At 42.8% G+C, this 16,331-nt stretch overlaps 1 protein-coding gene across 1 annotated transcript; it reads left to right on the top strand.

Moving 5' to 3' along the window:
* Positions 1-3,640: 3,640 nt before the first annotated feature.
* On the top strand, positions 3,641-14,761 carry LOC132988804 (smoothelin-like protein 2). The gene is made up of 13 exons (XM_061056391.1): positions 3,641-4,480; positions 9,959-10,010; positions 10,091-10,222; positions 10,385-10,534; positions 10,706-10,857; positions 11,517-11,709; positions 11,867-12,019; positions 12,600-12,662; positions 12,818-12,875; positions 12,986-13,108; positions 13,189-13,303; positions 13,490-13,641; positions 14,549-14,761. The coding sequence occupies exons 1-13, from the start codon at positions 3,944-3,946 to the stop codon at positions 14,673-14,675; spliced, it is 2,007 nt and encodes a 668-aa protein (XP_060912374.1). The 5' UTR covers positions 3,641-3,943; the 3' UTR covers positions 14,676-14,761.
* Positions 14,762-16,331: the final 1,570 nt, after the last annotated feature.

Below are 16,331 nucleotides of genomic sequence, written 5' to 3'. Positions count from 1 at the left end.
AGCGAGAGAGAGAGAGAGAGAGAGTGGGGGGTGAAATGCGGGAAAGGAGCCACAGGCTGGACTAGAATCCGGGCTGCCCGCTTGGAGGACTATATCCTCCTTATATGGGGTGCGACCAAGCCGCTAGGCCATCCACGCCCCGACTTTATGTACGAGTTTGCTGCTTCACACATGAATTCAGGGTGGGTCCTGCTTCCTCCAGGTGCCCTTTGACCTGGGAAAGAAAAAACATGATAAAGTCAGAACGGGTTTCTATAAATATTAATCATTTGTTTTCTCTGCTATGATGTAAATGTGGAATTAGGCTCATGAACCGCACTCAAATGACAATAAAAAAAACTCTTGGCTACAAAGGCAGGCGGTGTTTACAGGTTGTGGCCGTATTTATCATCTTCATTATCATCACTTTCCTCATATCCTTAAAGAAGAATGACTGTTTCAGGTCACTTTGGTGTCCTCAGCGGTCATTAATAACTTTGATTTGATTTAATTCTTTTTTTTTTTAAATAAGTTGCTATGCATTTACTGTTGGAATGAGAGAAAAAGTCGTCCTTTGATTCTGTTGCACTAAGGTCTTCATGTTAATAATCTGTAGTATTTCATATTTGTTAGCATTTAATCTAAATATTCAAATTCTCAAGCAAATCCCACCATATTGTTTTCTTAATGAATATGCATCATTTAAGGTTCAAACCCTTTAAAGCAAAGATATATTGTCTTGATTTGTTGCCGTGTTTTTGTTTCAATCATTTTCTTTGTCACATAGGTGGATGTGTATATTTCTGGAGATTTTGGATTTGAATCTTAACCTGCTGTCCATATCACTCGCTGTTCTGCCATGGGGTGTGTAACTGACGTTAGCGCAGAACCTTTCACAACCTTTACCACTCGCTGCCCCACATAATTTTTGATAGCGTTCTAATTTTTCATACATATATATATATATATATATAAAAATATATATATATATAAATATCAGATTCGATGCATCTGTCCTTTTTTTGTAGCGTGACCTTTTTATTTTGAGGAAATTTCCGATCTGAAAAGAGAATGGACTGTTTTACGAAATAGCTTAAAAACAATGTTAATAAAAGAGGAGTTATGTACTGTAGCTGCAACTTGTGAATTCAGAGCACCCCTTTAAAAATTCAATAAATTTGATTTGATTAGACTGTTTTGTTTTTCCTTGTCTTGTCTGCACACCATCAGCGTCCAAGAGATGACATTTCACTAAAGTTTTATTTTAAAGCCAGTAAAAACTTGGCTTCAAATCTACGTTATTTCCATACATCTGTTCCTGCAGGGGGCTCCAGAGGCTCATCGGCAGCAGCCGCTGTAAACACAACTTTTTTGGCTGTTGTGTGTATGTGACTTCCTGTGTTCCTGCAGCCAGCCTCTAGTGGACACTCGACAAACTGCAGGATTTGACATTTCTGCATTGGCTTCACTTTTCAAGGCCGGAGGTTGCTGCTTGGTCATTTCTTAACAAAATCAAATATTCATGTTACTTTGTGTTAATCTGACATTGTGTTTGTTTCTGTCTGTCTGTGTGTGTCTTTGTGTGTCTTTGTGTGTGTGGGGGGGGGGCTATCTGTTTAAAAAAATAATAATTGGAAGAATGGCGGCAACTTCCAATTAATCTGTTGATCATTTCCTTCCTTAATTGATATGATTGTGGAAGTGTATAAAAGTGGGAAAAGGTGAAATATATCTATCAGTGATTCCCACTAGATTATGCCTTCAAATGTTTTGATCACAGCCAAAACTAATTCAAGTTTATTGACAGATTGCTGTAAAGAAACTGGAGAATATTTATTCAATATGAAGCAGGTATCAGGTAAATTAAACATTTTGGCAAAAAAATACATGTATATGAATTGATTATGGAAATACTTGGCAATTTAGTAGTTGATGGCTAATCAGTGAATGAATTGTTGCTGCTTGCATCACAGTCTTTGCATTTCATGTATGCATAGGTCTCTGGTCATAAGGTCGTCTTCCTGCTGTAATATCACATCACTGCCACCCAGAGGCACTGCTGGTTCAAGATGACAACCGAGACTCAGCTGCTCAGCTGCTGGATTGTAGACCGGCCAGTGATTCCAAAACTTTTGTGGGGACCTGGAGTTATGTCAGGGGAGCCGCGGTAAGGCTAAATCAATAACAATGTTCTCAGTTCCTCTTGTGAAAGAACTTCAAGATACTCATGACGTTTATGATTCATCTTCATGAAATGTCACGAGTACTAAAACAAAGGAGGGTGATGAAGAGAGAGTACAGTGCAGTGTGGTGTGTCTCATCTCAGTCTGAGCTCATGACAACATTAAGCTGTGTCAGTGGGTATGGGCAGGGGGCTTGAAAATATTTCTAGGAAGGAGGAGTCCTAGTGAAAAAGTTTGGGAACCACTGGTGTAGACGATCTTCTAAAAAAAGACATGGACTATGTGAAGTCGTCCTGCTTCTAGTGCTGTCACTCAATCGTCCACAGAGCACATACGTTTGATGAATTTTTACTACCGGTAATTATATTTTGAGTTCCTCACTGATTCAGCCATTAGCCAATAACAAAAAACAGGAAGTAAAGAATGCTTCAGTGCTGGATGATACTTATTTACAGGTGTTGGGGTGAAACAAAGAGAATTCAACATCATGCAAGAAAATGAAGTTATGCCAAGGAGGAGAAAAATACTGCAAATTATACAAATTAAATACAAATAAAAAAAACTATGGTAATTAATTATAAATACAGAAAAAGCTTCATTTGATGTGGTAAAAATGAGCAAACAAAGCATATATCCGATTTCTCCCTCTGACTCAACGATACTTTATACCTTTATACCTTTTTTTCTAAGTTTGAAATAACTTTTGCTTTTCACTTTGTGTGTTCTTAGAAAAGAGTATCTGAGATTTAAGGGTTTTGATATTTTTGTGCAATAAAAGCTTAACTATGACCCAAACTCTGGTATATTTTGGTCCCAGAAAAGTCCAAGTCTTCATATTGAAATTCTTCAAATCTCAGCTCCTTCAGTCATGGCCTTAATGTGTGATTCAGAGTTTAAACAGAGCACCCCGCCCGCCCCCCCTTGAGTAATGGTATTGGACATTCTCCAGTTTGAGTCCTGTCCAGAAGGAAATTGGTCTTCATTTTGACATAGGCATCAGAAGTCTTGAAATTGACCCCCAGAAGTATCTCATATCGCAGTTTAACAAGGAGCAACAAGAGACAAAAACATTTGAATAATCCTGGCCCCTCCTCCCCCCCCCCGCCCCCCCCCCCCCCCCCCCCCATTTGATCTTTTCCTGCCTCCCCCATATGTCCCAAAATACAGAGGCGAACCTGTCGCTCCCAAGCACAGGCACCACAGATAGCTCAGGCACCCTGGTCTGGGGCAGCGGGGGTAAACGTCTAGGAAACACATAGTAGGTGCAAGAGGAAGAGGGAACTGAATCGCGTGTTGATTCAACTGGATTCCCTTTGAAAGGTTAGTTTGACGATTCCTAAGTTCTTGCATGAACCCGATCTGTCCTCACGGTACGTAATCTCGTTTCCCTGGATAACTCTGTGCACGAGTTTTCCATGGCGTATAAATAACGACGGCTCTTACTTTGACCAGATGAGAGAGTAAGAGAATCCGCATGTTGAGAAACGTCCTCCATGGAGGTTGATGGGAATAGCGAGATACTGCCAAGGAAGGATTCTCTCAGTAACCCGGGTCATCTTTTAAAACCCTTTTGAAATTGAACTGTACTGGAAACATTGACATGGAAAACTGAAGACATCGAAGGATTTCTGATTGAAGGACTTAACTTGGAGTTCATCAGGACCTTGATCGAGATCGACCAATAAGAATAAAACAATTAAGGTTTGGATTCTGAGTTTGCCAACCACCCCATTACGCAGTCGACTCGAATCTCAGAGGGGCCGAGAGTCATTAAAGAAGCCATGAATGAAGCCACAATGAATGTTCGGGATGCGATGGTTAGCGAGGCTCTGGGTCAATTCCAGGCCACCTTGCAAGCCGCCGTCAGGGAAGTGCACGTGGACGTGAGCGCCTTCAAGCAGCGCATAGAGCACAGGATCGAGGAGCTGTGCATTTCCCATGGACCCTTGGCCGGAGTGGTTACCCAGCTGCAGGAGGAGAACCTGCAGCTCAGGGCGAAGCTGGAGGCCCTCAGCCGCCTGGTGGAGGGCCTCGCCGGGGTCAAGATCGACAGAAGTCCCGCGGAAGAGGAAGGAAAGAACGTGGAGGGTGGTATCGTGAACGGACATGCGACGACACAATCCAAGTTCCAAGACGACCAGCAACTCAACTCTGCGGGATCTGAGAACAGCCAGTCGAGCGAGTCCACCCCGACGTTTCCTGAACCATCAGGGTCGATTGGTGGATTAAACCACGCTTCTGCTGCTGCTGCTGCTGCAGCTACAGGCAGAGCCCCGGCCCTTCCTCCATGGAGGGCAAAGAGACATGCGGAAATCAACGTGAGTACTCATTGCTTTTCTACAATTAATACAGTTGATTGAGTGAAGATGAACTCAACCAACTCTGACCTAGAGTAGAACCAACATAAACAACATCATTCAGTTTTTATGTTTGCAACCTCAGCAGTAAAACCTGATGGGTGTTGAAGGGTAGTAACAAAGCAATAAACACCAAAACATGACCAAAACATTATTTACAGGGTCGATGCTGTGAAGGACTCCCCGCTAAATTCCACTTTCAAACTTGTCACCGTCTAGAATAAGTTGAGCCCCCTGACAAACTGCGACAACACAACCGCTTGCAGACAAATCGGTCGCACCTGTAATTATGCATAACTCGTATCCTTCAAGAAACCTAATGGGTGAGTTACAAAATAAAATCACATCCCGTACAGTGTGCCGATAACGACATCAAGCATTCAGACCAAAATCGTTTTTTTAAACCAGGCTGTAAACATGTTCATTTCTGCTGTCCAAATGGGACATGCGGGGTCTTTTGGAGCCAGCCCCAAGCAAACCCTCAAGGAGCAGAAGTTTTTTGCACTTCCACATTGGCTTCATTTTTCAACACCAGAGGTTGCCAATTCATTTATATACAAAATATTCCAGTAGCTATATCTAGAAAAACCCTGCAAATGGGTTAATAACACTGAGAAATACTTTGACAAATCTGCCAAGTTATGCTGCCTTGCTTCCAAGTAAAAGGCGCATATTTTAAAGAGTTATGTTCCAGGAAATTATCTATTTCCTTATCACAAGCTCGAAGACTTTACAAATAATTCCACATTATGGCGTTACTGTGTTTACCTATCATGCAGGACAACCCTGTGTTTTCATTTAGAGAAGCCCGTCGGCGTCCTTGCGTCCCACCGGCCACATGAAGGGTGTAGTTGTGTTTATTGGGCTGTGCTAATGACTGTCTGGAAACAAACTTATGTCACTGTACTATCAACATCCCACCATGCCAAGGAATCTCAGCAGCTCTGTCTTTGTGTTTGGAGGGTGGGGGTGTGTGGGGGTTACTGCTCAGTGTTTGCCTCTTAACATGCAAACCTGACTCTCTCCAAACACCTTTCGTTGGTTTATCTATCCGGGCGAACTCTCATCTACTAACCCGGCCTGTTTATCAGAACACAAGTGGTACATCGTCCAATCCTGGGGCTTTACTGTTCATGAATAAATCCCCTTTGTCAGGCATGTTTATGCGACCAGCTTTCCTGATCTATAAAAACCTCCACGTGAAGCGGTGGATTAGAGTATGGGTTTAACTTTGGTGCAGAAAGGCCTATCTAGAATTGGAGGATTGCACACGATGCTGATCCAAATGTATATTTAACCTCTGACTCCGGCTTCACACATTTATCCCGTAGCTTTTGTATAGGCTCTGCATCGCCTACAATTACTATTTTTAGACATCATCAAGTCCTAATCATCAATTTCTGACTAAGAGTTATTGACTTGGATATCCAGATGATCATTACAGTTAAAGGGATAATATCCTTACACTGAAATCCCCAACCACAAGAAAAAAACACATGCTTACAAACTTTCAGCCTACCCCCCTCTTAGGCTCATGACCCGCTTTTCTAACAGCAGGTCCTCCAAAAGGGCACATGTATTTTTGGGTCTGTGATTTGGGACTGAGCTGCAGCTCTTTGGAGCCTCTGCAGCTCTGCAGTGTAATCCTCTGAACAAATGAATGGAGAAAGCCAACGTGGCAAGGAATACAAGTCCTAATCACCACTAAATGATTAGTTAAGTCCTGCAAATTTGGAAGTGAACTCACAGCCATGGTCGTAGTGGACTAGCTGACAAACAGGATCAGTGCCCCCACACTACGTGCTGCTAACAGTGCCTTGCGACGAGCATATTGCGTTGCTTTTTTTTTATGACGTAACTCACACGCACACGCTGAAAGACATGTACATAAATAAAGCTCTGTGCCCTAATCCCAAAGGAATCCCGCTCCCCAGCCAATCCAAGTCTCAAATCTCCAAATGGAAAGTTGAATTGCATCTACGTCCCTGTCAATAATACCCCCCAGCCTACACCCCCCAGGAGGGACGGCCAGCTGTCCCGTCGAAAACGCCGACATTCCTGTATGTTGAAATCAGCTGGTCTTTCCCACCGTCAGCGCCTCAGATGTACCAAAGATCAATCCCCCAGGACTGAAGACTGGTTCATAATTTGATGTTCAGCTCCATCATTTTTTTAAATTCCAATATCATCTTCCCTGAGTAGTTTTGAAATCAGAAAAGGTGGGTAGAGTGAAAAAGTGGACTTCTTCCTTAAGTTCTACTTTGTATTCCTCACATCAGTCCGTCATTTTACACCTCTGCAAAAATGTGCAACCCAAAAAAGAAATGCCTTTTAGGACACACTTACCCTCATTTGGATTCGGGTTGTCACAATATAGATTCATATCGATACCCGTCTTCATACAAGGGCAGCAACTATAAAAGTCCTAGGCACTGAATCTTTAGTGATTTCTGATTTTTATTCCCCGAAAAAGCAGGAAAACTCCTTGACACTGTCTAAAGTACCCAAAAGTATTTGTGTAACCTAGACCGGGCTATCTCTCTTGTGTTCCTGCCAGGTTTTAGTTGAACATATGACTAAATATCTGAAGTGTTTTTTTTAAAGCGTCGATACTGTTCGAGACTATCGATCATCAAAACAACAGATTGTTCTAAAAAGACAAAAATCTTGAGTATTGAAAACATTTTGACAACCTTAATTTGGAATGATTATTGCATCTCTTCTTATGTTAGGAAAGCAAAACAAGATTTATTTATTAAGTGATGTTTCAAGCAGACTGAGGAAGAGCATGTTTTCTTAATAAATCCTTCTAACGGGAACTTCTTGGAGCATCTTGTTTTGCTTTCCTTACCTATTTGTGTTATTTTTGATCCAGCACCCACCGAGGGATGTGCGTGTCTTTTTTTTATTTTTCATCTCTTTTCTTGTTGCAAGCAAATTGAAACAAGTGTCTGAAGACATACTGTTGTTCCACTAATGACCACTAGAAGCGAGCTCCTGAAAATCTTTAACAGCTCAAGTCCTTCTCCGTTAACCATCAAAATATTCTTACAAAGGCTACCGTCCAACAAACACTTGATGTCCTCCACCAACTCATCAGTCACTTGGTCTGTTTACCAATGGGCCGTCAACAGGTTTTACACACTGGGGTCAAAGCATTCCTAATAAATAAATGTTAGAAAAAAGGTAGACGGAAGGCTAAATCAAAAGTGAAGTTGCAAACCCTGAAAGCTCCTTTGAGGAACTTTCAGTTTGTGTTATTTTTGGCGACCCTGGAAAGAAGAAGGTAATAAAGAAAGCGGTATAATGCATGAGATCTTAACAATGTTGACACAGGTTGTGTTTCAGTTCTGCTGTAACTGACAGGATCATCAGTGGTCGTTAAAACCATTTGGTCGGCTAAGTTTTTCTCACTTTTTAAACGACAGACATGCCTGTGTGATTGTGTTTGTTGGTATCCAACCAAACTATTTTTGTGTGTTTCCAAGAGAGACCTAAAGTGACACAGAGGTAAAACCCAGACGGGCGTTAGCGGTATTAACAGGGTCAGACTGAGTCAGACTGTGATATCCTTCAGGAGCTAGCATGGAGCCCAAAGATCACGGTGGTGCTAATCTCCCTCCTGACGACCAGTTGACGGACTGGCTGAAATGGCTTTATTGCGTGGCTGCCAGACCAAATGCAGTTCTCTGGAAAGCAAAAGTCTAGGGGGGTTCGGGGAGGGGGCAAATACTGGCCAAAGCTTCAGGCTGATATACTTTGAACCACTCAGGGTAACTGCCTGATTTCCAAAGCATCCATTTGGGGCTATATTGGGATGTAAGAAGAGTGCTGCGGAAACTCTTGCAAAGGGGCTGATTGCAAAATCTAAAATAGCCTCTCAGTGGGAACACGGGTTTGTTGGCCACAGCTGTTATTAAAGAGGTTTTCAGCTGTTAACAGCTGAAGATCACACTTTCAGAGAAGTGAGTGCACACTCTCACACACACCGACTCACAGACAAATTTATCACCGATGATAAAAGGCCACAGATTATTTTTAGCTCCGCAGCGTGCAGAAGTCTGACAGACAATAGAACTAACTGTGTTTGTTGTGAATACACTCAAATGACTGATGTTGCTGAGGCAAAATGTACAAATAGATCCACACTGTTTGATGCAGGTGATGCACAAATCACTCACCTTCAAGAGGAGGGTTGGGATTTCATTCAGAACTCTTCCTTTAGGCTTTTTGCATTTCACTATTATTTTAAGAGCTAATAGGTAAAGTCACAAGTGGATTTATATCCCTCAACTCAGTGTTTTTCCAAATGGGGGGTCTGCACAGAGTGCTGGGAGGGGTTGGAAACTTGGGGGGGGGAACAGAGATGAGAAGGGAACATTATTTTGGCATTAATATTTTATTATATCTTTGTAGTTGTTATTAATCACTGCATATTGAGATCTATGTGTTTTGATGTGATTTAGAATAGAGTCACATTTAAAAAAAAAAAATTCATGACTACTGTTATTACAGTTGATTATTGTGAAGACTGGAATTATAAAAGACTTCATGACATCACAAAGGGCAGTAGCCCCTCCCCCAGGTGGGTGACACTCCCACAGCTAGGTGTTTGTTCTGCCCTCTGAGTCTGCCTTCTCACCGTAAACAATAGGACATGGAGCGAGAAAGCACCGAGTACACCCGAGCCCTTCCAGAGAGGGGGCGTGGTCAGACACCGCTCATTTACATATTTAAAGGTACAGACACAGAAACAGCCTGTTCTGAGCAGGGCTGAAATAGAGGGGTTTATAGACATGATCAAATACAGGATCAGAGTGGATTTAGAACAAGAAACTTCACACACATGTTTTGAGGAACTCTGAGACTTATTTACACTGGTTGAAGAGGAGGAGAATATGTCACCTTTAAGTAAAGAAGTGCTAGTGCGATTTTGTGCTCAGGTACAGCGCTGAAGTAGATGTAGTTGTCATGCAGAATCAAGAGTTGATCAAACAAATTAGAAAATCCAAAATTACTCATTCAAAATCATCTAAATCATTTTTAATACATTTTTTTTTATTTTCCTTCAAAGCAGCCTCCTCAAAAAGGGAAATTCAGGCAATCAAGCATCCTATGTTTCACAATCATAACGTAGAGCACCCATGAGGAGGAAACAACTTCACATGGATCAATTTTTTGACTTTAATTGGCTTTGATTTAAATTACTAGTTTACTGAAGCGTGCTAGATCGCTTGCTATAGAGCTTGCTATGCTTTAACATAACTTTATTGAAACGTTTCGTAGTTGGATGATATTGATCATATATGATATTGGCTTATAACAATGGTCCTGTTCGCTTGGTGTGTTCCGTTGAGACGACAAATTGGAGATACAATTGGTTTAGTGTTGTGAAAAGACTCTACAGATATAATCAGCTTCTGTTTTTTTCCTGAACAGGGCACTGATGGGAAAAATGTTGCACGGCCTGCACAGGAGAACGGAAAGCAAGGTAGGTGAATAATCTGAGAAGCTCCACACAGGTAACCAGGATGAGCAGGCCTCACCTTTGTTTTTTGTGTCCTTCCTCAGAGAGCTCAGCAGTGGACTCTGATGCTGCTCCCCAGTCCTACCGACTCCTCACCTCCGTCACCAAACAAACGGCAGAGACGTCTGCCTTAACTTACTCTCTCCAGTCTGCAGTGGAAACCCCCAACAAGCCTGGTCAGTGGGTTTAAGAAGTTCACACCAAGTTTAATGATTTTATGCATTTTCTTGTCTTTATTGGTATCATGTGAATCGTCTGCAAGCAGTAGCATTCCTCAGAAGACTAGAAAAGCACTATACAAGCTCAAGTCCATTCACCATTTGATTTTTTTCTCCCAGACCAAGAAGTATCAGGTCTTCTTACCAATCGTCATCAGCCGCTCACTTCAATGACAAGAGCCAGCTGCGACGCTCCAGCTGTTCCTCAGACTGCTGCCAACACACCTAAAGAACTTCCAGTGAAACCAGCAGAGTCTCCTGCTAAATGTGGTGAGTGGAAGAATGATATTTGTGTCGTTTAATTCTACTCTCTATACTCAAAATCTGAACTGCCACACGGGGTATGTAGATAATCAAACAGCCGAATAAGTGTTTGATCACTTTAAAAGCATCCATATCATTTTTGATTTCATTCTGTATTCAGATTGTGCCTTTTTCTAGATAACCAACCCCTGCCCCATCTTCCCGTCACCGCCATGACGACAAAACCCGGCCCAGAGACGACCGCCAAACCTGCACAGTCTGCAGCACCGGCTCCAAAAACAGCAGAAGCGCCGACATGCGACGAAGGAGGATTTCCTTTCACAAGAGGTCAGTTAACGGGTTTTTAATTTCATGTTGTTGTACACAGATACAGCCTAGTAACCGACCTTTGGCGACACAGCATTGAGCAAATGTGTTGCTCAAGATGAAATGTTTGATGTAGGTATCTGTTTATAGGAAGAACAGATTGTCCTCAGGTCACTTCCAATTGGAGCCCAGATGTTATTTTAGTGGATTGCATTCAGCCTGCTCTATTTTATTAAATATTAGTTTTGCCTTAGATTAGATAGGACAGTTGAAGAGAGACAGGTAATCTTGGGAGGAGAGAGTGGAGGATGACGTGCTGCAAAGGGCCGAGGTCGGATTCCAACCCCTCACCACTGCAACCAGGACTATAGCCTCTGTACATTGGGCAGGCAACATGACCACTAGGCCATCCGGTGCCCCATTCCTCCTACACAAACCCACAGCTAAATGCTATCCCCCCGGCTCCTCCACAGGTGCTGCTAATGAAGGTTACAGAGACAGAGGTTAGTTATGTGAAGGATGTTTTTTAATAATGAGGGTGAAATAATGATCTAATAACAGATCTGAGATGAACAGACAGGTTCCTCCTGTGAGAGACTACGATCAACCTCTCTCTCTTTAATTTAATCCCATCTTTCCTCTTACTTTAAAGTGATGTTTTTCTATTCTGTTTCTCTCCGGTTCAGGGGCATCTGGAGTAAAGGAGCAGAGGTCCCAGGTCTCCACAGAGCAGTCAGGCTCTGCATCTCATTCTCTGTTAACAGCTGTGACCCGAGGCAGCGCTGAGACTTCAGCTCCGAGCCCTGCGTCTGCACTGAATCCCTCCGTACCAGAATCCCCGACCATGAAGAGAGGCGAATTTCTTTTCAAACGTGGTCCGTAACATCAGTGGGAAGTTATTTTCCAAGTTTAATCTGCTCATGTTTGTCAAATAAAGAAAAAGAACATCAACACCTGTCACACTTGTATGAGTGCAGAGTCTTTTATCCACTGAGTTAAAATGGTTCTTTTGCTTTTTCTCCTTTTCTCTAGACGTCTCACAACCCAAGTCACAGCTGCTTGTTTCTGCCGCCATGACCACACTGAACACAGAGTCCACATCGTCCACTACAACAGCTCAGTCCTCGGGTCTGTCAGCATCACAGGATCCTGCAGTCAAACCCGGAGAATATCCCTTCAAGAGGCGTGAGTTCTGCCAACCAAAGTGACATGATTCATGCCCTTTTATCCAGTTCCTCAAATCATCTTCACGTGGTCGCCCCTTTTCAGACGGCTGTTCTTGCAAAAAGTGGCGCAAACTAAGCTCAGTCGTCATCACGTCTTTGTACATTTGCACACACACGCAGCGCTGCGCTCACCTGCAGGCCTTGCTGAAACCGCCTCACCTGTAACGCCTCTGTTACTACCTCTAAAGACGGTAAAGAGGGGGGATTACTTTGTCCCCCTTTTGATGCCTCCATCACATTCAGATTGAAGGTGAAACATACAGGGGCGTAAATATTGCAGCTTGAAACAGCAGTCTGAATCTGGCCAGTGGTACATAGTGTTTATTTCTCTTTTTAAAGTGAGGAGTTATTGGCTGCTTATAAAACATGAGATAAGCAAAGAGAGAAGAGGCACCAGTATTTGTCCACAAGGGGGCGCCAAAAATGACACAAACCAGACATTCCTCACGGGAGCTTTACTTTCTTTCTTTCTTAAATGTTTTTGGTTTTTTTTACATTACCCATTCTTGTCTTTGTCTTTCATCACTTTATTAATTCAGTACCAGTTCTTAAGACTCCCAGTCCCAGTCTGAAGAGAAGTGTGAGCTTCCCTCAGCCTGCAGGTAAAACACAGTAACGCTTCATCTTTCACGTTTCTTACAGAACTTACAAACCCATCTAAAATCAAATGTTCAAATCTGAAAGTTTGCTTTTGAGTGTATTTGAAACTTTCTTCTCTCATATTCCTCCATTTATTTGTATTTTTCTGTTTCTGCAGAGAAACTCCTCCCCTCCAAATCAATCATAAAATCCAGTTTCTCGCCAAACTTGGAGAAGTAAGTGTTAAAAATGACTATCAGCATTTAGTAAACTGACTTTAATTTGATAACACACCTGCAGCTTCAGTTCAAATGTGTCTATGTGTGTTTTCCACCGTCTGTCACAGGAAAGCAAACAAGGCAGGTGTGGAGTTTAACCTGGACGGGATGAAAGCACAAACGCTTCCACGCGCCAACAGTGCTCAGGCCAAACGCGCTCTCTTTGAGAGGATGAACTCGGAGCCGACAAAGTGAGTGTTTTTAATAATACCTATAAGTCTCAGGTGCAGGGACACTTTATCGTTCACTGAGTTTTGTTTTTCCTGAACAGAGCAAAGGACCCCAAGCCCAAACTGAAGCGCTCTCAGAGTTTTGGAGTGTCCAGCGCCAGCGGGATTAAACAGATTCTTTTGGAGTGGTGCCGCTCAAAAACCATCGGCTACCAGGTACAGAAATAAGATATATCTGTTGTGTTAGTTCTTAACTTTGAAAGCAGCAGCTATGACCTGCTGGGTTTGATCTCTCGATGATTTTACATAATCCTGAAACCTTTAAAGACAGTATCTGTGTGGATCCCCCGTAAAAAAAACACACACACACACCTGATGACGTCGTCATCGTCTCTCTCTCAGAACATAGATATCCAGAACTTCTCGTCCAGCTGGAGTGACGGCATGGCTTTCTGCGCCCTGGTTCACTCGTTCTTCCCTCTGGAGTTTGACTACAACGAGCTGAACCCGGCGAACCGAAGACAAAACCTCCAGCAGGCCTTCACCACCGCAGAGTAAGACGACTAACATGGACTCAGTGAGGCTGTGGGTGTGGGAACAAAGTGTTTTTTATGCATTTCAGCTACAGCTACAAACAATTCATAAAAATCTATAGAAGGACGCCCACACCCTTTCTCCAACTCTGATGAAAATGTGCACAAATGTCTTCATGCAAAAACTCCCCGCTAGTTCCACTAGGGTGATTTCAGAGGAGCACATCTGTTTTCTGTCTCTGCAGGGATCGTCCGGTGATGTAGTCAGAAACTTTGAAAAGCGATCAAGTGGCAAAAAACAAACACTTTGATTGTTGTCAGGGCAACAAGGACTACAGCTGAAGCAGTCTAATTCATAACAATATGTCAAAACAGGGCCCGATATATAAAAAAATAAGATCATTTATCCTTTAGTACAGTGGTTCTCAACTGGTTGAGCCTCAGGACCCACCAGCTACTCCTTCATGAAAAATCGCGACCGGAATTTCTGATATTTTTCAATAAATCAGATTTTATTTTTTTTTTAAATAGTGCAGCCTGGACCTCCGACGGTACAAATCGTGATAAAACAAATAAACAGAATGAAACTAACTTGTTAACAAAACGCTTCATAGACTATTTGACAGTCCTGGCACACCTTCGCGACCCACTGAAAACAGCTCCTTGGCCCTCTTTTGGGTCCCGACCCACCAGTTGAGAACCGCTGCTTTAGGAGAAATGGTTGCTGACTTTACTCAGACTTTTATGAGCTTGAAGAAACCAGACAGAGAGATATTTAGCAGAAGCTTGAAGCTCTTCCGGGACGGAGTAAATGAAGTCCAATCTCTCCTGGATGCTCAGCTTTTCCTTTTTTTTTTCATAGATATCTTTTGCTCTTCTTTTCATTACTTCATCATCCTGTCTCACGTCCGTATACTTTTCCCTCCAGGCAGCAGGCCGACTGTCTCCGTCTGATCGAGGTGGAGGACATGCTGAACATGGGGGACAAGCCCGACCCCATGTGTGTGTTCACATACGTCCAGTCGCTCTACAACCACCTGAAGACGTTTGAGTAACTCTGTATCAGAGTCCATCACCGAGCCTATAGATGTCATGAAGCACAGTGTGTCACGAGCTCTTTGAATTAAACTAATATGAAACCTCAGCAAGCATACAGATAGAAACCACTGCTGTGTGAAGCACATACACAATGACTTTAGTGTTTGATACAATTTACAACCCTGTCTCCTAAAAAAAGTTTGGACGTTGTGTTAAATAAATGAAGACAGAATGTGATGATTTGTAAAACACTGAAACTGAACATTTCAAGTGTTCAAACTGAGAAATGTAATAGTTTGGGGGAAGATTAAAGGCCAATGTCTAAAGTAGAGTCAGTAGCTTTTACCTAAAAGAAAGGAATTTAGACTTATACAAAAGTAACGCTGCTCAATCGTCACTTATGGGCCTCCATACATGTGAGGTGGTGACTCTGACCTCTGACTGGATTTTACTGTTTTGTTCGTTTTGGGATGTTTCTGAACGGGGGAGCTGGTGTGTTTCCTCCCAGCCAATGACAGCGTGCAGGTGAGTTTTGAGATGGATAAAATTCAGCGATTGGATGTGATTTAAATAGTCGAATATGACGGACGTGGATGTAGCAGCAAAGAAGAGAAGGGGTGAACGTTGGGTTGGCTTTCACCTGTGGAAGCGGAGTTGGCCTGTTTTCTGTTGGACAGGCAGGTGCTGAACAACGGGGTTCAGCTTGTGTTAGCGTGCGGCAGCTTGCAGTGCAGGTACGAGCAGTGAACGTACACACTACGTCCTGCGGCGCGATGGAGCCCAGGAGGAGGAGGGGCCCAGTTTGAATGTTGTGTTTACAAGCTACTGACTCCACCTTTAAATTTGATGGCATCAACATGTTTCAGAAAAGTTGGGGCAGGGTCAAGTTTGTCGATCTGCTGCATCGCTTTTCATTTTAACAACATTTTGGGAACTGAGGAGACGGATTTCCTGCTTAGAGTTTTCAGCTGTTCATCACTTCAGGGTCTTCTTTGTCGTATTTTAGACGCCATAGTGCTCCAAATGTTTTAACAAGGTGTTAAGTTTAAAACGGTATAGGCCAGTTCATCAGCTGGACTCTTTCACTACGGAGCCATGCTGTTATAAAATGTCCAGAATATGGTTTGACATCGTCTTGATTGAGTTGTCTATTTGCTGCAGTGGTTGCCTAGCAGCAGGGAGGTTCCCCTTCTGACAGGATCCTCTCTGTGTGGAGTTTGCATGTTTCTCCCAGTGCATGTGTGTGTGTTCCCTCCGGGTACTCCGGCCTCCTCCCACAGTCCAAACACAGTCCAGGGTGTACCCCCTGGTTCAGCCTTTAAATGTGCATACCGTCATGGATGATAAGAAGCCTGATGGTCCCTCTCCTCTTTAGTCCAGTTGACCTTATTCATTGTGAGATATTCCATCAGGTGGGTGTTTTTGCAACCTTTCCGGCCTTTTGTTGTCACTGTCCCAACTTTTCTTTTTTATGTTGCTGCCATCAAATTCCAAATGAATATATCATTTTCCAAAAACAACTGAATCTGTCAGTTTTGAACCTTTTAAATGTTGTCATTGTGCTATCTTAAATAAAACATATGGCTTTCAATGTTATAGTCAGTGTACATTTCACAAAACGTCCCAACTTTTAAGGATGTGGGGTCGTATTTTTTTCTGCCAAATAATAGAAA

Source organism: Labrus mixtus, chromosome 14 (genome assembly GCF_963584025.1).
Source record: "Labrus mixtus chromosome 14, fLabMix1.1, whole genome shotgun sequence".
Taxonomy (NCBI): Eukaryota; Metazoa; Chordata; class Actinopteri; order Labriformes; family Labridae; genus Labrus; species Labrus mixtus.
Note: the sequence above shows the minus strand (reverse complement) of the source record. Positions and strands in the feature narration are given on the sequence as shown.

Coding starts and splice junctions, on each gene's coding strand:
- LOC132988804 (XM_061056391.1), top strand. CDS start 3,944: ATGAATGAAGCCACAATGAATGTTCGGGATGCGATGGTTAGCGAGGCT. Junction 10,011..10,090: donor ACAGGAGAACGGAAAGCAAG/GTAGGTGAATAA, acceptor GTCCTTCCTCAG/AGAGCTCAGCAGTGGACTCT. Junction 13,642..14,548: donor CAGGCCTTCACCACCGCAGA/GTAAGACGACTA, acceptor TTTTCCCTCCAG/GCAGCAGGCCGACTGTCTCC.